The sequence below is a fragment of the Phlebotomus papatasi genome, chromosome 1 (genome assembly GCF_024763615.1).
Source record: "Phlebotomus papatasi isolate M1 chromosome 1, Ppap_2.1, whole genome shotgun sequence".
Taxonomy (NCBI): domain Eukaryota; kingdom Metazoa; phylum Arthropoda; class Insecta; order Diptera; family Psychodidae; genus Phlebotomus; species Phlebotomus papatasi.
In genome coordinates, this window is record NC_077222.1 from 61,095,219 (window position 1) to 61,120,698 (window position 25,480).

Here is a 25,480-nt window from a genome sequence, read left to right on the forward strand (position 1 = left end):
TAATTTCTTGCCCTTCGGGAACTTATCTGAGGATTTTTGCACATTATCTTGTTCGTACAAACGATATTTCTTGTTTTTTTTTTTGCATTGTACAATTTTTGAGAATGAAAAAAAACTAAAAATTTTTTTGAGGAAGAAAAAGAAGTGGCCGAAATTGCAAGCTGTACGAAATTTCGTACAGGTCCCCTAATTAATTTGATTTGCATTCTAACAAATTCTTAATTCTCAATAAATGTTAAAAATTAGTTTTTAACCGATTTTTAAATATTGCAAATACACTAGACTCTCACTCAATCGGCTCTTTTTCAATCGGGCGACAAATTTTGTTGACAATTTTCACGTTTAATTATGAAGCTAATTCGCTCAAATTCACTGTAGTTCTTCCTATTTTATCGTGATTCTTTATAATTGAGCGCTTTTTGTGGAATTTACAAAGGCTTTGACGCTCAATTCTATCGCTAAACCGGATGACATTTTGCCCCATATTCCAGATTGAGAGAGAGTCTACTGTATGTTTTCTAAATACTTTTTCGGATAATTTCTGTTAAACTTTAATCGTCTGCCTGCGTCAACTTTTAAGTCGATTTTATTAGGAGTCTTAGAATCAGTAACTTTCACTTTTCAGAGAAATAGAAAACGATGGAAAAAGACAAGATGGTTGGAGCAATTCTATCAGGATTGTCGGATCAGTGAAAGAAAATTTGTTCAATAACTTATTGAATTCCTTATTTTTATTCATTTCAATATTATTTTTTTCACTCTATCATTCATAAAACACAACTATTTACAGTAACTTTGAGTATATGAATAGATGAAACTCACAAAATGCCAATATTTCTATTGGATTTTTCTCACAAGAGATACACTATTTCCTGGACATTGCTTCCGTCCACTTGACATCGAAACTTATGTCCTTCCTCTGCAAACAGGTAAATACCAAAAAGAATTTCCCAACGAACAAAAAAAAAGTCAAATGATTTTGAGGTACTCACCATTGACTTCTGAATCTCGGTGGATAGCCCCCATAGTTGCCGGATCTATTGAAAACTCCTGGATGTGGAGGTGGTGGAATCATAGCACCACGCTCCATCATGGGTGCATTGGGATCTTGTCCCATATACCGCCTCATATTTGGCCGAAATTCATTTCTCATCGGCATCTGCGGTGGCCCATAATTCTCATCATTCTTCCCTTGACCTCCACCGCCAAAATCACTATTCTTGTCCATCATATATCTCTGTTGCTGGGCCTGTTGCTGTGACAGATAATTCCCACTGGAATAACCCATCTGCTCAGGTTGTCCTTCAGCATTCATTAGCATCGGCACTTTATTCACCGTTTTGCCATTATCCATTTTGCTCTCATCTATATTCAATGGACGGGAAATCACAAAAGATCAATTAGGGCGTGATTTTATCCCATATAATATATATTTAGACTGAGAGAAAAAAAAACATATGACTACATAATATCCATGAACTGCTTCAATGTCAAAAGGAGTAACTCTGATACATATTTTAAATTGTAAAAAAAAATACATTTAGAATCTTAAAATAGAATATCCGGTGAAATAAGATTCCTTGTTTCTTCAGCTCTGATCTCTGAAAATAAAGATTTTATTTTTCGCATAACCCTTAAAACTAATATAAATTAAGCAAAACATGTGCTCAATAGAGCTGCAATATATTTTTCTTTTTTTTTATTATCATTAGCGGTGATTAAGAAAATTCTGGTGTAAAACCTGAAAGGAAAACATTAAAAAAAAGTCACCTTATTTTAATACTTACATTCATCGGGTGAATGATATATATTTTTATTTTTTTTAGTAACATCATAGCAATAGATTATTCTATTTCCATTTTTTTTTCTAAAATATTGCTATGACTGTAAATATATTTAAATATGTAATTTCTATTCTTGAATAGTAAAAGTTTTTTAATAATATTTATTCTTCAAAAACTGTATTCAAGAAAAGAATTTTCTGATTACTAATTTGAAATTAGGTTTTAAAAACTTTCTTTTTGTTTTTCATTTATTATTTTTATCTATTTTATATGAAAATATACCTGAAAGAAAAGGTATCTCATAAAATAATGTTTGTATGTAATAAGCGATATTTTGTAGGTTTTTAAAAAAAAATAAACAAACAAAAATTAAAACTCCAAAGATTATAATGCAATTTTCTTTTTAAATCATTTATACACCAGATTCCTTTTAAAAATCCCGATGTGCATCAGTCCACCTCATCGCCAGGATCGTCTTTGTCTTTGGATAGTATTCTTTTGCAATATACTTACGTCATCGTTGATCACAATTTTTATTTTTTTTTTGCGATCAATTTCGTATATCATATTACATAGAAAATATTTCACTAAAAATGCGTCCTTATATGATATACGATACCTGTAGCATAAGTTGATGCTGATGCATTTGTTGTGGAAGGTGATCCGGACGTATTATTCGTGCTCCCATTGCCACTTGATGTTGTCGTTTCCGGACACCCTGTTTTTTGTGTTTCTCGAACGTTTACTATAAAATCTCCACAACTATTTCTGATTAGAAGGTATAAACATTTCATTAATTATATTAAAGAGAATTATTTCAATTCATCAAAAATTTAAAAATATAAATATATGATTTTTTTTTAGGATAATTTAATTTTCTTTCTGTTTGCTCTCTTTCTCTCTCTTTTTTTTGCAATAAAATTACGATTGTTTTTTTTTAATACAAAAATTATGTAAGTAAAGAAAAAAATAACCAAAAAATAGGCAACTGAAAAAGAATTGATCTGTTAGTAAAATGTATGGTAAAACTTCATTGCACAATAAAATTGTTTCATTTTAGCAGTATAACTATTGTTGGTCTTAATATTAACCTAATGCCTTTCTTTCCCTCTTCCCAATCTTATTATTTACAAATTAATTTAATTTTTTTACTCAATATTTTACGCTCTTTTTTAAAGTACTCTGTCTATCGATTATCTATCATTAATCGGTTTTTCTTTTTCCTTACAAAATTAATCCTTATCAACACAGAGAAATCCGGAAAAGTTAAAATAACATTCCGGAAAAGTTAATTTTACCCTGCAGTATTGATCCAAAATCGGTGTAAATATTACCCTTTTTAGGTGTATTAGAGGTTAAATTTGGCAAAAAACAAACGAGCAGTAAAAAATTCAAAATGAGCAGTAGAATATCTAATTATGGTCAGTAAAAAACTTAAATCTTTACAAAAATGGGTCTAATTTATATATTTAACATTTAAAATTGTTGCAGATAGAATGAAAATCTCTTTATTTTCCCTTTGCCAAAATTTGAACGATAATATCATTCTTTCAAGTTTTTTTGTTACTGTTTAATTTTAACTTTTTACTGTTCATTTATACAATGCCGTTAAAGTTACCCTTTTCATGTTCATTTTACCCTTAGAAAGGTGTAAAATTAACATTAAAAAATGTTGATATATTTTTACACTTAAGAAGTGTTAAAGTTCTGAGGAAAAAAAGTTAATCGCACCCTCTTTTTTTCTCAGTGAAGATTCTTATGTACGTATACGATTTTTTGATTTTTTTATTCTAAGTATTTTTTTAAAAATATAATAGAATTTTGTTTTTTAGGGTGGAAATAAGTATAATTCCACTCAATAATTTGAGCGCTAGGGTATTTATTTTTGACCAAATTTAGGTTAGTATCTTTTAATAATTTCATTTTTAACTATAATTAGTAAATTAAGTTCCATTTTCTAAAGTTTTGCATAAATTTTTACCGAATTATCGAAGGAAAAATGTTTGACAAACAAAAATAAGAGAAAAATTAAAGTCTTACTGGGGATGGATCTTACACTGAGAGAAATCCGAAAAAGTTAAAATAACATTCCGAAAATGTTAATTTTACCCTGCAGTATTGATCCGAAATCGGTGTAAATAATACCCTTTTTAGGTGTATTAAGGGTTAAAGTTATCTTTTTTTCATGTTAATTTTACCCATTTTACCCTTAAAAAGGTGTAAAATTAACATTAAAAAATGTTGATATATTTTTACACCTAAAAAGTGTTAATGTTATGAGGAAAAAATGTTAATCGCACCCTCTTTTTTTTCTCAGTGTAGGAACTAAGAAAAATGACTAGGTTCTATCAGAAAATTGTCAAATTTGTCAATATATCCACCATACATGCTTCTTAATGTACCCCAAGGCTCAAAACTTTCAGTTGTTAGAGGCCAAAAGAGCTTTTTGCCTCTAACAGCGTTGCTTTTCAGTAGAAAAAAGAACTTTTCCACCGAAATTTGATTGTAAAATTATGCTTGCTGTTTAGTCTGGTTATGTCCTGATGCTTTTGTCTCAAAATAGCATTAGTAAGAGACCTTGGGTCATCGTCGCATAAAAACTAAAAATTAATTCAAAAAAGGCTTTTAACAGTTTAATCAACATGACATGTTTTACGCTATTTTAAAGCTTCAAAGTTATTTTTTTTTGCACAAAAATGAATGATCGATCTTGTTTTCATTGATTGAAATATCGATTTTTTTATGTTGGCATGAAAGGACGTTATGGTCCACGTACGAATTTTTTTCGACATTTCTTTTTTTTTTGTTGAGTTTCTTTAAGGATTAATGGGTGGAATTATACTTATTTCCACCACTGTATGTTACACAAATATCAACGGTTCTATTTTATACTATTTTATTATTATTTTTTTTAATGACAACACTTCAGGAGAGTTTTTTAATGATTAGGAATTTGCATGGTGTTTAAGTATTCACTTTATTTTTTTTTCTTTTTCACAAAAATACCTCATTTACCTGAATTTCTAACGACTATCAAATTTAGAGTAACTTTACCAAATTTCGGCCAGCTTACAATTTCGGACACTTCTTTTATTCCTCAAAATTCCATGAATTTTTAGTTTTTGCATACTCTAGAGATTATACAATGCAAAAAAAATAAAAATGTCACTTCAACGAACGAGATGATGTGAAAAAGACTGGAAAAATTCTAGAAAAGCAAGGAATACTATGAGAAGCAAGTTGGCCGAAATATTACCCAAAACTATGTATATATTTTTATTCATTTTAAAATGTATTGAGAATGATTTTAGAGCAAACAAAGACGATAAATAATCTACAAGGTTCCAAGCAGCATTTCTTAAAAAAAGTAACAAAAAAAATCAATTTGTATTAAAAATATTACATTTCAAACTTAAGACTTTGGCGCTTGCATGCAACTATGCCGAAATTTGATAGAGGTACGCTACATAAGTTTAGTTAGAATCAACTTTCCAGCACCCGAATTTTTCTGGAATTACAAATATTCAAATCTAGAAAACTAGAAAACTCACTTTTCTAGTTCCTATTACCTCCTTCGTGAAGTGTTGTGCTGTTCTGTTACTGTTATTTTATTACTATTATGATTATTATACATCTCAAGAATATAGAATATCTTATAAAACCACACTGAATGAATTAAGAATAGTATAAAATAGAGCCGTCGAAGTGTTTATCTCAATCTATGGGATTTTTTAATAAACAAATTAATCATTATTCCATCAATCCTGAGATAAAAAAATCCTGAAATGTCCTCATAATTAGATTTAAAAAATAAAGCTTAAAAAAAAATTTAAAAGCTCAATTTTGGGACAGTTATTATAAGATTATTAAGTTTTATTGTAAAATCCTGAAAGTTCTAAAATATATGACAGAATTAAACAAAAATATCGATTCTTTCATACAAATTTATCTTTAAAAACGGCTATTTAAAATTTTATTTCAGAATTAATGTGAATTTTCTATAACCCACTTTCTATTCACTAAAGAAATTCATTAAATCACAAAGGAGAGAGCGGGGATATATGGGACAAGATAGCTGTATTTTGGACCATAGCGAATTTTTCAATAAAAATATAAAAAAAAATAAAATTATACCATCAAGTATTTATAGTCGTCATTGCTATATTTCTTAGCTAGAACGACTAGAACACTGCATAGGGTAAGTGCTCATAATTTGGGACAGCTTGTAATTTTGGACACTTGGAGGGTAAAGTTAAAATTAAAATTGATTTATTAATACTTCAGTGAGAGATATTCTATACGAGCAATGGTAATGACAGAAGAAGCAAAGAAAAGCATTACCTCTACGAACGAAATGCTGTACAAAAAGCCTTTAAAAAAATCCGGAAGAGCAAGAGAATACGGGAATATGCGCAAATTTTAATATAAAACTCAGCTCTCTTCAATAAATTTTTTGGAAGCTTCTTTAACTCCGTGAGACTCTTCTTAAGATTCTTGCTTAAGACATTCCATTCCATAGATCCTTCTCGAAAACAGGAGGAGAACTTGGTAAATTGGGTTTTTGATTACCTGTCCAAAACTAAAGCAGTGTCCGGAATTACATGCACGATCTTCAAAATTGCACTCAAATCAATGTGTATATTTTTATTCATTTTTAAAGTATTAATTTTAGAGGAAAAAAGACGATTTTAAAGGTTCCAAACAACACTCCTGATAAATATTGTACCTCAAACTTTGCACATTTGTGTTTAGACAAAGCAATCCCAAATATTGAGCATTTATCTTAACCTCCGATTTATTTTTTAGATTTTACAAATCATTTTTGTAAAATTGACAAAAATAATGAGTTTTTAATTCCTCGGTTTGCTTTTTTTCATTATTAACCATAAAGAATTAGTATTTTGCTATTTTAGTAACTTAGTGAGTACTTTGGAAAATATTTTCATAAAATTTGCAAATTTGATAGTTTCTTGATTCTCTGGAACAATGCATCGAACTCCAAAATTGTTTAAAGTATCCTTAAAACCCCGCTCTCCCCTAACCATAGTCATATTAATATTGTGTTTCAATTAAACCTTCTAAAGCTTTTTTTTATTTAAGCAAACTCAATAATTAAGTTTAATTATTTATTAAATTCTTATGCGTAATTTAATAAATTAACCTTTTGTCATAATATTTACTTAAATATTTATTTGTATTATCCGTTCCTATAAGCTTGCAAAAAGGTTACGTTCATAAATAAAGTTCAACTATTTTGCTGATATCTTATTGTTTTGAGTATGATCTGCAGTTGTAAATGGCAAACAATAACTTTTGTTTTATAAACATGTTTTTGATAATATTTCTGTGAGAAGACGATGATTATGACTAGATTTCATTCACTCCTCGCCGATAATATTAAACACAATATTTATTAAACAAAAGTTATTGTGCGTTCCTTTTTAACTTCCATGCACTATCTTAACTATTCCAAATATTTTCATTTATTTATATTTTTTACTCATATGTCTAAATTGTCACTGTCATTTTTAAATTTGTATGCTAAGTTGGATAAATAAAATAATAAGGTTAAATCCGCGTACGTAACCTTCTTCATTTCAGCGATTGTCTGGTTATAAGCATAAATTTAGACACTTTAAATTAAACAGACAATTTATACAGTTATTAAGTAGTATTTTGTCTGATTACGTTTGTGAAATCGCCTTTTGGTTAAAGAATAGGGGGAGGATAGGGCAGTATTACGCACCTGAAGTACTTTCCCAAGTACTTCAATCCCAGTCACTTTCTCTTGAGTATTGCAAATTTGAATATATATAGCACATACGTCAGATTAAATGCTCGAACTCCATGAGAAAGCAGATTCCACAATCCAATTTTTTACAACTCCTCACCGTTTTGGTTTCCAAAGAGAACGGTAAGAAATATCGATTTCCGGTCTTTGGTGACCCCTCCACGAGTCAACATTCTCTAACGAACTAACTTATCCAAAGTACACCCTACCCCTCCAAAACCGTGATCCACTCCCCAAAACCGTGATTTTTTGACTTTGAAAATTGGTCTAGACAATTTCGTTCATTTTTGAATATGTTTTGGATGTAGTCCAGTTGAACATTTGTCCGTAATAATTATTCAAGATGGCGATCAAGGTCTTTCAAGGTTAAAGGTCAACCACTGAACTTGGTCAATTTCAGATTTTTTTGAAAGGTTATGAAATTTCAAACCCCCCTACAACGGTCACAATTGGAAATTAAACGTGAAAGTAAGAAATCAAAATAAAATTCAAATAGTAAGAGATATTGACTTCCCATCTTCGAGGACCCTCCTAAAATTACATAGCGAAATTAATCACTTTCTTCCCACTCCGCCTTCATTCTTTGCTATACTTCTAAAAAAAATACGTTAAAATCAGGTTTTTCTAACTTTTCTCAAAATTGGCTCAAACCTTTCAATGATTTTCGAAAATATGATTTTAGAAAAATCTAGAGAAAATTTTAGAAATACGATTTGGTCAATTAAGGTAAAATGAGGTATTTTGAAACCATTTACAATTTAGGACATTTGAGATTTACTCATTATTTTAGAGATTGAAAAGGAAAAAAAATGCTGTTCCTGTTCTTCTTAATCGTCTTTTTCTTCTATTTAGCGGTCTTTGTTTTCTCTTTGCTCATCTGAAACAATGAGAAAATCTCAAATGTCCCAAATTGTAAATGGTTCCAAATTACATCATTTTACCCTAATTAATTTAAATATTATTGATTTTTTTTTTAAATATCCTCTTCTTGAACAGTTTTCAACTTCAAGATGGTTTAATGGTGATTTATAGATAAATATAAATCGACATTAATCTTATATGCATATAAAAACCTTGCGAAAAAAAAATATAAGGTAGAGCTCCTTCTCGGGAGTTCGAGCAGCTCGCAAAACCTCGGACACTTTGCCACCCCTTTATCCCAAAATTTTATAGTTTTGAAAGTCTTGCATACGCGAACTGCCCCATCATCCCCTAGTGCATCATTTTGTAATTTTAATTGTTCACTAGTTTTTTCCCTGTCTTGTTCATTAAATCAAATTTAAAATTTAGGCCTACAATCCGCATTAAGTTAGACTTTATCAATAATCGAGAAACTTAAAAATTTCACATTAAACAATTATTATTTTGACTTAACTTGCCAAACTCTTTTGTAGGTTTTTTTACTGTTAAGCATTAAAAGTAGTAGTATCAAGTATCAGTGTTAGTATCTTATTTTCTTCTAAGAATTTCAATTGTTCAGCAGAAAATCTTTATTGTATTTGATTTTTTTTTAATTATTGTACTTTATGAATGTTCTCCTTTAAAAAAAAACTAATACTTCAATTTTTTTTCTAATAATAAATCTAAAGTACATAATAATCAGTGAATTATTTAGCCTATCGTGAGAAAATGTTTGTCAGTTTTCCAATAGAAAAAATCTAATTTATAAAATAAAAATTGCTGATATGATTAAAAATATTTTCCTAATTTATTTCATCAAATTTCCCTTTATGCATTAGTTTATTTTGTTTATTTTTCTAGTTCCTTTGCATAACAAGTTTTCGTGGCTTATAGTAATAAAATGCCAAATGACCCATTAAATATTCTAAAAAGACCATGAAAGTTCGCGGTCTACTCATAATCATGGCTCAAGGCAACAATAACATTGCTTTTTCACTCCATTTTTGCACATTCAACAAGAAGACAACACTTTAAAACAAAAATTGTACTGTATCCACAAATATTATCATTTTGTCACATTAAAAAAAAAGAAAAGATTCACAATGTCTCTCCATCAACAGAAAGAAAAGAAGAAACATAATAAAAGAAAAATCTCAAAATTAGTATCACAGCAAACATTCAAAGACAACATTCACCCTTTGCATACTTTAGTTCATTTATACTCTCTTCTGCAACGATGAATTTTACCCATTTTTTTTCTTTTACAGAAATTCATTTTGCTGGAAAAATTTGTATTATCGATTATATTTATTTTAGTTTGCTTCCTTTTTCACTTTCACCCCACCATTTACTCCAAAAATTGAGGACACAGAAATTGGTCTTTCTGCCTTAAGCGCACCATATTGAGAACATATAATTTTTTTCCTCATTTTCTCTTTTGCAAATAGCACTTCTCATTAATCATTCACTCATTCGGGCACAAAGGAAATTTTGTATGAAGAAAAATTCTCACTTTTTTTCTTGGAAGGTTCTAAATTCTCACCAAACTCATTTCTTTTTTTTTAATATTTAATTCTTTAAAAAAATAATCTTTTTTATTATTTTTCCTTTTTTTTGTTGAAACTATGCCTTAATATCTAATAAATTATTAGAAAATTATCTCTCTTTTTTTTGAGACTTTTTATCACACAGAACTTTTAAAATCTCATTATTTTTCACATTGTCATTCATAAAAGCCCACTCAACAGGACGTTTTTCACACATTTTCTTTTGTGTTATCATCATTATGCAATTCACATAAATGAAAAAAATGGTCAACACATTTTTTTTTAATTATAAGAAAATTGGCTTGAGAAAGGAACAACTAAATCACATACCCCATTCCAATTCTTGGTGAAGTTGAAACACTTCCAGGCTCATCTTCATGTTTTCGCTTCATGCCAATTCTTGGCATTTGTCCCATCTGCAAAGAGAAACGTACTCTCATTAAAACTAATTTGTTTACAGAGCTATTTTGTTGTACATTTCTATGTTTTTTTTTTCGTGTCCTAATAATATGGGATTGTTCCCCTTTCCAATCAATCTGCCTCTAAAGACAAGATGTTCAATAGTGCTCCAATAAATTTTTTTTACATCTATTTTTATCGCAATTGTAGGATTTCTAAATAAATCACACGAATCAACATTCAATTGAAAATAATCTAAATTTTGTCATTTTTGAAAATTAAGTTCAGTGAGGCAAAAGAACTCTGCTGCTCTGCATTTTCACACACTCTTAATGCAAAATTGTACAATGTGATTATTTTTGTCCTAAAAATAGACAAGTTAAGTAATGGGAAAATATGACTGCTCAATGTAGAAAATTCAAGCAGCTGTGCTATTTAGAAAGGGGAGTGCAAAAAGCCGGTAAGTGTATTCTTTACAATAAATAATCACAATGTTCATGGATTATTTATTAAAAAAGAACGGTAAGTATTGATTAATAAATTATAGAAAATATATTTCCTATAATTTATGCATTTAGTGGTAGTTGCTAGAATAATTTCCATGAGCTAAACACAATTGCGTTGTCCGTTTTAAGATATTCCAAAGAGTCCTACTTTAAAATGGAACTAGGCCTTAGCATGATATAATTTAGCTCCACAAACCAATTTTAAAACTAAATTGAAGTTTGATGACGCTCACTCTCATTGAAAAATACGAGAAAAAAGTCGAAAAAAAACCCCAATTCAAAGGAATCGCACTTTCCCCTAGCATTAATGATAATTCGGGATTAAAAGAAACAGAAGGCACGGAGTAAGTATGTACTTGGCAGATATGTCTCTAGTTCTCCTTTTATGCATTTTCTATGGCAGCTAAAATTCTTTTTCTTGCTAAAATTAAAAACAGCTTTTGGAAAACGGCTTAACCCTTTAAGAACGATTGGCTTACCGGTGACTCAAAAATGAACTTTTTCCTACGGACATCTAAAGTTGTGTCTTGCACTCAAAAGTCAGAAAAAATAATTTTTTTCCGACCCCCATTTTTTGACCCTCTCGTCCTTAAAGGGTTAGAAAGCACATTTTTCATTGAGTTAGAGAAAAATGATCTGCTATAAAGTTACTACGAAAGCCCGTAATTTTCCCATTCACAAAAATTAGAGTTTGATTTTTCGATAGTGTCTTGGCTAAAAGTTAAATGGAACTCTATTTCGAATTTTCAAACAAAACTTTTTAACGAAATTGGGAAATTTATGAAATTATCATGCTAAAAAGCTTCTGAAAATTCATTCGGTGATTTCAATGGGAGTTACAATGGGCCATGAATATTATAATCCTAATTGCTTTATTTTTTCCTACAACAAAATCAAGACTAACAAATTCTGACACTCGAGACACTTCAAAATTCGAACAGGAAGTACCTACTTAAGTCACTATGCGGATGAAACAATAAGTATTTTTTTGACTTTCGAAACCGATCTTTGAATGTCTTTCCTCTTAGGTAAACTTCAGCTGTGACTGCTTAGAATTTAGTGCTCACAGCCACTGTTTGATGCTTTAGACGTGTCTCTGTTAAAAGTTAAATAGCACTTTATTTGTATAAACGTCGTGAATTCGAAGAATTCAAACTGAATTTTTACACTAAGTTAAGGAAAAATTATGAAGTATTACACTAAGAATAAGAAGCTATCAAAGGAGCTGACTCAGTGATTATAATGTCCAGCGCACAATAACTTTTGTTTGTAAACATGTTTTCAAAATTTCTTATGATAATAAGCGAGATGACTAGATCTAGATCTCACTCACTCTCATTGAAATGTCAAAAACATGTTTACTAAACAAAAGTTATTGTGCGTTGGACATAAAGAGATTTAATAATATGACAGTAATAATATTTATAAGCGTCGCTACCGTCGCTACATTGATTATCTTCACAACGCTCACAACAAAGCGAAATCTGACACATGTATTTCCGCCGTTTGGGTTTGGAAGGTGATCACCAATTCTGAGACGGCGGCGATCGATCGACTTGGTTGGTTATTGTAAAGACACTTAATGGGAAATAAAAACAAGAAATTTAATTAATGTTGACACTCGCGAGGCACTTCGATATTCGAACAGGAAAAAAATCAACCCTCACTCAGATGAAACGAGAAGTAAAAATGCCGGTACTTTGATTTTCGAAACCGATCTTCGAATTTCTTTTCTCCTTTGGAAAGTCCGGCCGGCTGTTAGTGCTCGAAATAACCAAAAAGTGCTGCAAATTACTTAAGTTTGACAAAGTCGACTTTCAGAATGTGATTTGAATCAAAAATCATATTTCCCTTCGAGATAGGAAAAATATATTTGACAAAGTTATAGAACAGTAAATTTCTACAAGAACGTGATATTTAGCAATCTCTTGAGTATTTAATGAGCTTGTAAAAAATAAAATACACGTTATGTCAGAATTCACTTTAGGGTTTCATATTTATTTCGACTTCTTATCTCATAAAGAATCATATTTTGGTAAATTTTGGAATTTATAGAAACTTCAAAAAGGATTATTTCTGAAGGACGTGGTGTAAAATATGTCAATATAGTATTTTTTTGGAAATTTTTTTTGGTCTTTTTAACCCACGTAACCCCACCCCTTAAATTAAATGTCAAAACAGCGACACTTTCAAAGGTTTCCCAGTGACACTCTCATTTTTATCAGTGTCAACTTTAATTTTTATTAAAATAAATAATTATTTTGAAAAGAAATATTGTATCTAAGCGCGCGCCAGCCTCAACTGCGACTATTAATATTTTTAGCCACGCCCCTGTAATAGCAGTACCCAACTTATTTTTTGTTCTGTTGTTATTTTTTCGATTTAATCGGGATCCTACAAAATACCTACATTAGGACATCTTTATGGTTCGTTATCATCCATTATATGATTTTTATCGATTTTACATAATTAAAAAAATGTTATTCTCTAAATAGGGTAAGTGTGCCAAATTTCGGCATAGTTGCATGCAAGCGTCAAAGTCTCGAGTTTGAAATGTAATATTGTAAATACAAATTGATTTTTTTATTCTTTTTTTTCTGAAAGAGTGTTGCTGGGAACCTTGTAAAGAGTTTATCGTCTTTATTTACTCTAGAATTATTCTTAATACATTTTAAAATAAATAAAAATATAGAGATAGCTTTGGTGCCCTATTTCGGCCACCTTCATTCTCATAGTTCCTTGCCCTTCGGGAATTATTCCAATGTCTTTTTCACGTCATCTTGTTTGTCGAAGCTACATTTTTTGTTATTCTTTTGCATTGTATAATCTCTAGAGTACGTAAAATCTAAAAGTTCATGGAAATTCGAGGAACAAAAAAGGTGGCCGAAATTGCAAGCTGGCCGGAATTTGGCACACTTACCCTATCCATATTTTGCTTTCACAGAATAAAATATTTTGTAAAAATGTTCGTAAATGTTTGTGAATTCCTATGGGGGAGTTACAAAATGCTCGTGAATCGTATAACCCACAAACATGTTCGTGAAAGTTTGTACTTTTTTCCCAAACATTGTTCGTAACATGATCACCTGACGAACATTTTTTGTACTTTTACAAACATTTGTTCGTAAATGTTCGTAAACACACAAAAAATGTTCGTGAAATTTTGTCATTTGTTTGTAAATGTTTGTTTTCCTGTCGAACATTTTACGAACATTTACGAACAAATGACAAAATTTTACGAACATTTTTTGTGTGTTTACAAACATTTACGAACAAATGTTTGTAAAAGTACAAAAAATGTTCGTCAAATGATCATGTTACGAACAATGTTTGTGAAAAATGTACAAACTTTTACGAACTTGTTTTTAGGTTATACGATTCACGAGCATTTCGTAACTCCCCCATAGGAATTCATAAACATTTACGAACATTTTTACAAAATATTTTTTTCTGTGTTGGATAATCAGAGTCCTAAAAGCCGAAAAAGTTAACGAATAGAATCATATAAGTCCTGGGTACATCCAGAATTGAGATTTGAAATTTTTGACGTTATGAAAGACAAACAATCTTTTTGAAAATAAAGTATCTGAATTAGCTAAAAAGCGCCTGCTGTGGTTAATCCACGAACTTGCAATGTTACGAAAAGTCTTAAAAGAATTTAAAAAAAAAACTTGTCCAAATGTTCGCATTTGCCCAAATCAGTCAATAAATCTGATTTATTCTACAATTTCAGAAAACAGACAAAAACTGTTTAATTCATTGGCTTGGAATTCCCATAAATGTACATGCATTAAGATTACAGACAGGATATAAAAGCGTTGGATGGACGGTTTGTTCATTACATTATCCTCTCTAAAACATTAAATAGAGACAAGAAACGGTTCGATCTTAGTTTTTTTATGTATGTATTATTATTTATCATTATTAAACTTTCAAGGCTTTGTTAATATCGCCTTTGGTTTTGAGTGCTTAATGAATTTTGTGTATTTTTTAAGACTTAAGTGTGTATGTAGAATTTTGATTATTTTTATGTATTTTTTAAATACCAAAATATAATTTTCACTCATTCAGGCTATAAGAAACTGCTTGAATGTCCTGGTAAAAAGTATGGAAGCACTAAACATTCAAAGTTATTCTTGATAATTTTCAAAAGAAAAATATAAAAAATACAATCTACAGTGGGTGTCAAAAGTTTGTTACGGCTTGTATTTTCAGGAAACCAAGTGGAAAAAAAGATAGAAAAAAATACTTTTTAAAATTTTTCCTTTTGCAAATTAGTTGCCTGTCATCCGTAGATCTTGTATATGTATTTTATAAATTATTATAAATCTTATTTCATATGAAAAATAATTGTTTGCCAAATGTTGATTATTTTTTTGCGTCAAAAGTTTGTTACGTCAATTGGAAAAGTACCTCAAAAAGATGAAATGCGTGCGACTAACATCTTTTAATCCAGTTATATTTTAAAGTTATGTCATTTAATAAGAAAATAGTACATTCACACATTTTTAAAATTTTCAATGGTCAATATATGCATATAAACAAAATGATAAATAATAAGAAATAAAATGTTTTTTTGTTAATTTAAAATTTAGGCCAAAATAGCAAGTTACAAAAACTTAAAAGAAGATAAATTGTTCAGAAACACTCCCGGAATGAATCTGCGTCATAAATTTTCGGTATGGATGGAAAATCTCTACAGGATGCACATAAAATAGCCAAAATTCATTGTGATAAAATATAAGTACATGTGGAAAATGCTACTGGCCAGACCCAGGGTTTGACTCAGAAGGTTTATAACTGCATTGTAAGTATCTCTGATAGTGACCCCATGATATCTGTTCCAAAAATTCAGAGTCAGTTGGTTATCGAAGGCATACAGGTCGCTACTGTTACAAAAGTCAATATGAAATTCCAAAAGATCGTGAGAATGTTTGACTGGTCCTTAAAATTTCACGGGTAGGCAAGACTAATGTGGTTAAAATGTTGCAAATTAACTTTTTAACGTGTTTTAAGTAGAAATACAACTTTTTAGTCATATTGGACTTGCTTACCCATGAAATCCCGTAAGTCAGTCAACCATTCTCGACATTTTTTTCAATTTCATCTTGATTTTTGTAATAGTAGCGACCTGTATGCCTTCGGTAATCAACTGACTCTGAATTTATGGAACAGATATCATGGGGTCACTATCAGAGATACTTACAATACAGTTATAAACCATCTGAATCAAACCCTGGGTCTGGCCAGTAGTGTTTTCCACATATACTTATATTTTATCAACATAAATTTTAACGATTTTATGTACATCCTGTAGGGATTTTCTATCCATACCGAAAATTTATGACGCAGATTCATTCCGGGAGTGTTTCTGAACAATTTCTCTTCTTTTAAATTTTTGTAACTTGCTATTTTGGCCTAAATTTTAAATTAAGAAAAAAACATTTTATTTCTTATTATTTATCATTTTGTTTATATGCATATATTGACCATTGAAAATTTTAAAAATGTGTGAATGTACTATTTTCTTATCAAATGACATAACTTTAAAATATAACTGCATTAAAAGAAGTTAGTTGCACGCATTTCATCTTTTTGAGGTACTTTTCCAATTGACGTAACAAACTTTTGACGCAAAAAAAATAATCAACATTTGGTAAACAATTATTTTTCATATGAAATAAGATTTATAATAATTTATAAAATACATATATAAGATCTACGGATGACAGGCAACTAATTTGCAAAAGGAAAAATTTTAAAAAGTATTTTTTTCTGTCTTTTTTTCCACCTGGTTTCCCAAACATACAAGCCGTAACAAACTTTTGACACCCACTGTATAAAATCAATAAACCATTTTTTTCAGATATAAAACGCTACTTTATCCTTTAGACCTTTTTTAAAAATTGTAGAATTATTTATCATTTTTTCAAGCATTTGCATAATTTTTTTTATTTGCTTTTCCAACCCCTAACAATAATGCTTTAATTATAAAATTAATTATTCAACCTTTATTGATCCAAGGTTTAATTTATTAAGAATATTAAAGCAAACTTACTTAGAAAATGACCTAGAATTTTTTATAATTTATTTTCAGCAAAAAATAAAGAAGAGATTCCCTGTTATAAAACTATCGGTAGTATAGTTTAATTTATGGTTACTTTAAAAAAAATAAAAACTTTGTAAAGAGAAAGAACTGTAATCTGGTTTCCACATCTCTTGCTAAAATAAATATTTCAAACTTTCACAAAATTCCCAACAATTTTTCCCCACCTCCAGCGAACCCTCCCAGCAAATGTGCCAAGAGGAAGCAACTCGAAAACGTGAGCAATATATACATGTGTGTGACGTATTTAGCATAAAAAATCAATTATCATGAAATGGAGTGACGACAAATGGGAAAATGAAACGCTCAATTACCTGTTTCTGTGCATTTTCCGGTGAAAAGCAAGCATTCTGCGGGGAATTATTCTTCCCACCGCCGCCGGCCCCACCTTTAGGTCCCTTCTCCATTGGCGGGCAGTCAAATGGCCCCTGATGCATCACACTAACCCTCTGCTGAAGGCTATTGGGTATCGTGTGCACTTCACCAAATTGCGGTGGTGGTCCACTTTCTGGCATCGGTTGCTGCTGCTGCTGCGGCTGCGGCTGAGGCTGCGGTGGCGGCTGAAACTGAACTTGCATCCCTGGAGCTGGAGGAAGTGTCGTGATGATGGAATTATGCTGGGAGGCCACTTCTGTATTTGGTGCACTGATAATCTGATTGCCCACAATGATCTCACTGGCGGGATTTCGAATCTGATGCGAAATCTGTACATTCTGCAACTGATTAGCCTGGGTGATGTGATGAATCTGACTTGGAGGTGGCTGCCACGAATGATTGAGCACAACATGATGCTGCGTGGGAGCCGTAACAGTGGGCACATGGATTGACTGCTGTGGCGGTGGCTGAATCTGATGTATAGACACCGGAGTGGCATTGTAATTCTCCTGCTGAGACGGTGCCGTAGTCAAATATGTATTGCCAATGATCTGATGAATTCCCGGTGGTGGAATTGACATTATTGGTGGTGGTGCCTGAATTATGGGAATTGATGTCATAGCCACAGTATTCTGCTGAACAGGTGGCCTCCCACAGAAAGAATTTATTGTTACCGGAGGTCCATCAACACCATTCTTGTTGATTGCATTGTCTGTGAAGAAAGTAAATGTCGTCGCTTCACCGTAAAAATCAGTAATAAATCGAATTTATATTTATAGCACTTGACATTAATTTAGGGTAAATGTCCTAATTCAAAACTATTTCCAGACGCTTTAACTTTGACAGAAGATTCAACACATTAAGTTCATATTTTTTCTGAAGAGAATTACATAAATTTGCTCCTTGACTCTTCTAGAATGTTACTGCTTAATGAAAATTCTTTAGGTATAATTTAAAAACTTCTTAAATACAAGAAAAATACACGAGTGTAAAATGCTTCAATTGGAAACATATTAATCCAAATGGAGACAACGGAAGGTTTCTAATTGGAGACAGACAGTGTAAGTGCAACCGCGACGAAAGGCTTCCAAAACCTTGTTAAGTTGCTCCTGAGTGCAGGATTTGTTCTTATTCCTGGTCTTTTCTCCTTTCTCATCTAAAACAATAAGAAAATCTCTACAAAAATTTATTTCCGGAGTTTCCTATTGAAGTATTTGCAGACACTTCAGAAAAACCTTTTTTTGTTCACGAAATAGATAATTATTTCATTTGAAAACTTCACGTACCGTTAACAATAAAGATTAGCACTTAATTTAACTAAAATTAGCCAGAAATATGACATAAATGTTAAACAAAACGAATAAACAACAGTCACTTTATTGTGTTTTTCATTGGAAAACATGGTCGATCTATGAAAAATTCAATGGTAAAAAGGTACACTTTTAATTTTTCTGAGAAATTAACAAATTAAAATTTGTGAATATGAATGGATTTTTGCTTTATTTGGAGCAAAATTAACTAAATAATGAAACTGTGGTATAGAAAATATATAAAAATAGTAATTTAGTACTGTATTTACCATGAAAACTGTGATGTTTCCATTTGGAGTAGCGAAAAATTTCCATTTGAAGAAGGTTTTGAATTAGTTTAATTTACCCTAAATGAAAATGTTTATGACTTTTAAGTCTGATGTGATAAAAAGAGTTGATTTTTAACTGTTTTACTACTTATTTAACGATATTACGGGCAGTCAGATAAAAATTTGGATTAATTTACAGTTTCGAAGTGAGACCTAAAACTGGGACAGAAAAAAAAAAACAAAATAAGAACCAAGACACATACCGAATAGTGGCACATATATCTCTTAACACTGCAATGCAATGTAATTATGACTTTCTAATTCCGTTTATAATGAAATTACCTCATTTTATTCTGTTTTTTGCACTATCGTTTGAGATTAAAAAAACCGACTGAGACCGATTTTTTGCCATATTTTCGCGAATAAAACTATATCACTATTTCAAAATGACGTCTGGGTCAATTAAAGCCATTCGAAGCTAGACACCAAACGGTTAGAGATATCAACTTGGGGTCTTCAAAGGACCCTCTGTAACTCGACATCTACTTTATTACCACGACCTCTTTTTCCCCGTGCCTTACCTTCCTTTCCTCTTAAAAACATATTTAACAAAATTGGTAAAAGAAAACAAAAGGGTTGATTGGTTCTATTCCTTACACTCAGTAATAACCTTTCGGATATGAGAGCTCTCTCTGGTTGATGTTTATACTTCTACTTGAACTTATTCGAAAGTATATTAGAGAGAACCTGAGAGAGAACTTATTGGAAAATCCGTTCCAAATTCGAAATTGATAGAAGTGTCAAAAAAGAATACCGAAGATTTGAAATGGAAGCAATGGAAGAATAGACACCGCTTAAACGGCGAATATGTGAACTTGTATATTTGTCTTCCGGTCGATTTTCGAATATAGACTTGGCTTAACTTTGTCTCTTCGAAAGGTTATTACTGAAAAGAGCCATTGGCTCAGTAATAACCTATTAGTGCTTCAGTAAATAACCTTTCGAAGAGCCAAGTTACTCCAAATCTAAGCTAAACCTATTCTAACTTCACAAGTCTAAAATGGAAGTTCACATATTCGTCGCTTTAGGTCTGGCAGTTCTTCAAATTCGAATTTTTGAAAGCCTACTTTTGAGTGGAGGATGGTAGAAGGAGCACCAATTTCACTAAAGTAAATGTCTTTTCCTTTAAATTTTCGAACTTCAACCGAGGAGAGCTCTCTAAACGAAAAGGTTATTACTTAACGTAAGGATTCAGGTCTCATCAAGTTCTTATTCTGCTCAAAAAAAAACTGATTTGTTTGCATCTTTCTCTTCAACTTTTCAACCTTTGCTAAAAATTTCGCAGATGCGTAAAAAGAAATAAGATAAAAAAAATTGTTGAAAAACTTGGTAGGAGAGACCGGGGTTCTTTTAGCCAACGAATGAGGCTTTTTTTTCGCGCATGATTTGGGAAAAAATGATAAGGGTTGTCTAATGTTTTTGTGTTTCATAGCATTAGGATATTGGCTATGAAACCGTGTTGTCCACAGCTCTAAAATCCTTGACTTTTTCTAGAGAGGATAATGCAAAAAGTATGACACATTGGCTACACGTGCCCCGGCCTGGGCAGATATAGCCGCTTTCGGGGTACTAATTGCCACCAGTTTTCCAGACGAAATTTTAAACTGGAGATACCAAATATTGTTTCGTTTGATACACTGAAGCCCACTAATGCTAAATATGTCACTATCACTTATAGAGGAAAAGGCTTTAGCCAACTTTTTTATGAAATTTTTGTAATTGAGGCAAAATTAATGCAAACATTCTGAAAAAATCTATTTCTCAAGTTCCTCATACAAATGGCAATATTGCTTGGAATATAAATAGTACTTTTTCATCTAACAATTATCCATGTATTAGTGAAAAATCATTAATAGTTTTATCCCGCCACGGAAGAGTGGCTACATCTTCCCCGAGGGTTGTTTCAGTGTTTATCATCTTATAAGGTAAAGTATCCTCTATTCGACCGCCTCTCTATTCGACCACCCTAGGTTCCTCAGGTCGACCAGACGAAATATTTGTTCAAATTATTTACATTTGCAATAATATTTGGCAAATAGTTTAACATCATAGGATCAGTTATTTCATAATTAATACAAATCAGTGAAAATATCACAGAAATTGACCATAGAACACTGAAAAAAGCACTTTTACGAAGTGTTAAAAGTATTTCTTAAATAAAAATTCGCAATTTTTCATCAATTTATATAGCATTCTTATTGATATTCTTGTTTTCTTAAGGAATTATTTCAATTATTATTCTTATAGATTACTTGAGAATTCAAATTTTGAGTCTAATCGCAAGTTGAGGACTTTATCTTTATTCTGTGCAAAAATTTTAGTTCTACGATTAAGTTAAACATTAAATTTAAGGTCTTAAAATTGAAAGTGCATTTCAAATATAATGTTCCTCAATTCGACCTGTCGACGAATCATAGGAAGTGGAGCTTTTTCAGTTAAATGTTTTACTACTTCTGAATAAATTCATAAAACTGAGTTTTCCTATTTTATATTAATGATTGACTTAATTTTAAGCGTTATTCATGAAGTGTTAGAAAGCCAAAGTTAAATGCATGACTTTATAGTTTTGTGTTTTATTTAATTTCTTAGAAAAAATGGGTGGTCGAGTAGAGGAACCCCAGGCGGTCGAGTAAAGGCACTCTGATATCAGAGTGGTCGAGTAGAGGAACACATCGCATTTATAAAACAGTTTAATTTTTTTGTAATTTAAAATTATATTATGTCTAAATGAAGTTCACCATAAGATAGATAAGGATCTATTCTATAGTTTTAGATAAAAACCCTATCTAAAAAGACAAATTATAACTGTTTTTTCATAAGTTTTTCACAAAACACCTCCTTAAGTGGTCGACATAGGGTCCTTTACCTTATAAAAAAGGAGATAATTATTATCCAAGTGATAAATATCTCTTAATTAACTTTATTAGACCAGAAACAACAGTAAAACAGTAAAACAGAGAAAAATCCACTGTCTATTTCTACCCCTGGCTAATTGTACCCCGGTCTCCCCTAGTCTGATTTTATGGAAATTGTCTGGGCCGTTTGGGCTCATCTAGCAAGTTTTAATATCAAGTACTACAAATTTTTAATAAAAAAAACCTATCTTTCGTGTAACAAAATGAGAGCTATTATATATTGTTCACTTTCTAGCGCATCATTTATTTTTACTTTTTTGGTCATGGTTAACTTATTTTAACGATTTAAAATTGCATGCAGAATATTTGCAATATATAATATTCTTCAAGTTTTTTGTAGGGGAGACTGGGGCAAAAGTCACAAAACGAATATTTTACTTTTTTTTACAAGCTACTCGAGCGCTTCAAAAATTTCTAATTAGCGAAGTTTTATAGGAAATTTACCGCTCTACAACTTTGTAAAAGTAATTTTGTGACTATTCTCAAAAATGCTGGGGCAAAAAGTACCACACATTGGGTATTATCATATTTTGATTCGCTTCATTACAGGCTTCCGTAAATTTCAAAAAATACCGAGAGGACATATATTTTCCTAGAAAATTTATTCATCTACACCTTTGTAAAACACCGTTTTCTCTGCGAGAAAAGTGAGAAAACGAGAAAAGCGCTTTTCAAGCTATTTTAGAAAAAAAAAAACACACAAAAGACTGCAAATCGTTTGACCAATGCAAATGACGTTTCTTTTCGCCGTGAGACATCAGAAATTGCTTCGCTTTTTGTTACATTTTGCTCTATACCTTTTGTTACTTTTTACCCCAAGTGGCCATTTTTTTATAAAAGGATCTGTGGAGAAAAGAACCTTTGTGAAATTCTAAAATAGATAGCAGATTCGTATTCAAAGAATCCAAATTATTTAGAAAATATTCACCAGTGCAACAATTTTGGAAAATAAGTAGGTAATAATTGTTATCTTCTGCAAGGAAATATTTCAAAAATAGCGCTAAAAATTTCGATATTTTTTTTATTTTCTAAATTCTTTGTTCGAATTCTAAGAAACTTACGACATTGAAGAAGGTCTATGGAGGCTAACTATAGAAAAAAATTTGAGCCGCTATCTTTTTTTACCTTAGAAGATATTGAATTTCGAATTTTTCGATTTGTGACTTTTTGCTCCAGTCTCTCCTACTTTCTTTTATATACTTATAACTTTACATATAAAAAATATTTTGTATTTTTAAAATAAATAGAGAAGTTTTTTTTTCAAGTCATCAAAAAACCTGCAACCCCTTATGCCCAGCGCACAATAACTTTTGTTTGTAAACATGTTTTCAACATTTCTAATGAGAATGAGCGAGATGACTAGATCTAGATCTCATTCACTCTCACAGAAATGTCAAAAACATGTTTACTAAACAAAAGTTATTGTGCGTTGAGCATTATGCCCAACGCACAATAACTTTTGTTGGTAAACATGTTTTTGACATTTCAGTGAGAGGGAGTGAGATCTAAATCTAGTCATCTCGCTCACTCTTATAGGCAGTTCCGAAAACATGTTTACAAAACAAATGTTATTGTGCGTTGGACATTATGCCCAACGTACAATAACTTTTATTTAGTAAACATGTTTTTGACATTTCAATGAGTGAGTGAGTTCTAGATGTAGCCATGTCGCTCATTCTCATGGGAAATTCTAAAAACATGTTTACAAACAAAAGTTATTGTGCGCTGGTCATTAAACTTAATGACTAGCGCACAATAGCTTTTGTTTGTAAACATGTTTTCAAAATTTCCTATGAGAGAGAGAGCGAGATGACTAGATCTAGATCTCATTCACTCTCATCGAAATGTCAAAAACATGTTTACTGAACAAAAGTTATTGTGCGTTGGGCATAACACGTGATATTTTTTTCTTGAAAAACAATTCATTTTGATTATTTTTTAAAAATTAAAATTCCACCCTTACGAAGCTTATGTTAAACTACAAATATGTAAATATTTATTAGATTATTGTTTGTCTCAAGGGGCATATTTCACTATGCAATGCACCATGAATTATTCAAATAAGGACATGAGTTATTGAAATACAAAATGTAGTCAATGAAAATATGAATGAATTAGCATAAATTGACTCACCATTAATTGCCCTATCTAGTTTATTTTGGTCGTATTCAGGACTTTTCGATTCAAATTTCCTCTCCTCCATGGGCATCCCTCCAATCCCACTTGTTTCTGGGGGCTTGGCATTCGGACCAGCGAACCCAGCAATCTCCTGATGCGTCTGCGGCGGCGGCAATTGCGTAGAAAACACCACATTTGGTTGATTGGGTGCCGGCTGTGTCGTTCCGGCTTGCTGAACAATATTCGGGGGTGGTACAACATACGCCGTGTTCCCCTGCAGTGTAATGTACTGCTGACTTGGCCGTATCTGCTGAAATTGCTCAATGGGCTGTGGTGTAGGATTCTGATGGATAATCCTCTGAATCTGTGGCTGTATCTGCGGCTGTGGCTGATAGATATGCTGAATGGTGACATGACCCTGTTGCTGTGTCGTCTCATTCTGCTGCAGTTGCGTCTGCAACTGTGGCTGCTGCTGAATGTACTGGTACTGATAGTTATTGGGAGGCGCCTGATTGAGAATTATTTGCGATGGCGGCGGTTGCTGCTGCAATTGAATATTGGGCGGCGGCTGTGAGAACACCGGCATCGGTGGTGCTGCTTGTACTTGCACCAGAGAGCCCGATTTAAGTGGGATATGCACTCCCGGCGGTGGCAGATTGATGCTGGTCAGTGTGGGTGGATTTGTCTGCACCTGCTGCTGAATCATCACATTCCCATTGGGATGCAGCTGAATGGGCACAGAGTGTTGGATGATGGAGTGCTGGGGGGTTGATTGAATAGTGGGAGTTGGTGCTGGATTTTGAGGTGCTTGGTACTGTGGCGGCGGAACAATTTGTGACGCCGGCTGTGCCAAACTTTGCTGCTGAAGCACCGTAGGCCCCTGAATCACAGGCGGTGGCACGGCAATTATGGGCGGCGGAATGCCCATTTGAACAATCTGTTGCGGAGTGTAGATTTGTTGCTGAAAGCAAATACCCTAATTTATCAATTCCTATCTCGAAAGGATCTTTGTAGGGTAAATGTCCTAATTCAAAACAATTTTCAGACGCTTTAACTTTGACAGAAGATTCAACATATTAAGTTCATATTTTTTCTGAAGGGAATTACGTAAATTTACTCCTTGACTCTTGTAGAATGTTACTGTTTAGTGAAAATTCTTTATATATAATTTGAAATTTTCTTAAATACAAGAAAAATACGCGAGTGTAAAATGCTTCTATTCGAAACATATTAATCCAAATGGAGACAAGGGAAAGTGTCTAATTGGAGACAAACAGTGTAAGTGAAACCGCGACGAAAGGCTTCCAAAACCTTGTTGAGTTGCTCTTGAGTGGAGGATTTATTCTTATTCCTGGCCTTTTCTCCTTTCCCATCTAAAACAATAGGTAAATCTCTAAAAA

The 25,480-nt window shown here is 31.7% G+C and overlaps 1 protein-coding gene across 7 annotated transcripts in view; it reads right to left on the bottom strand.

Moving 5' to 3' along the window:
• Positions 1-700: 700 nt before the first annotated feature.
• Positions 701-25,480, bottom strand: part of LOC129809579 (uncharacterized) — a 33,969-nt gene continuing 9,189 nt past the window's right edge. For 2 of the 7 annotated variants that reach the window (XM_055859519.1, XM_055859523.1), the window contains 6 exons: positions 24,096-25,041; positions 17,348-18,144; positions 10,353-10,438; positions 2,404-2,552; positions 993-1,365; positions 701-919 (listed from right to left, as the gene is read on the bottom strand). In XM_055859519.1, coding sequence (XP_055715494.1) covers position 919; positions 993-1,365; positions 2,404-2,552; positions 10,353-10,438; positions 17,348-18,144; positions 24,096-25,041 — 2,352 coding nt within the window. In that variant the 3' untranslated portion in view covers positions 701-918. Of the gene's footprint in view, positions 920-992; positions 1,366-2,403; positions 2,553-10,352; positions 10,439-17,347; positions 18,145-24,095; positions 25,042-25,480 lie in introns of those variants that run through there. The other 5 variants (XM_055859521.1, XM_055859522.1, XM_055859520.1 and 2 more) reach the window with 5 other exon arrangements.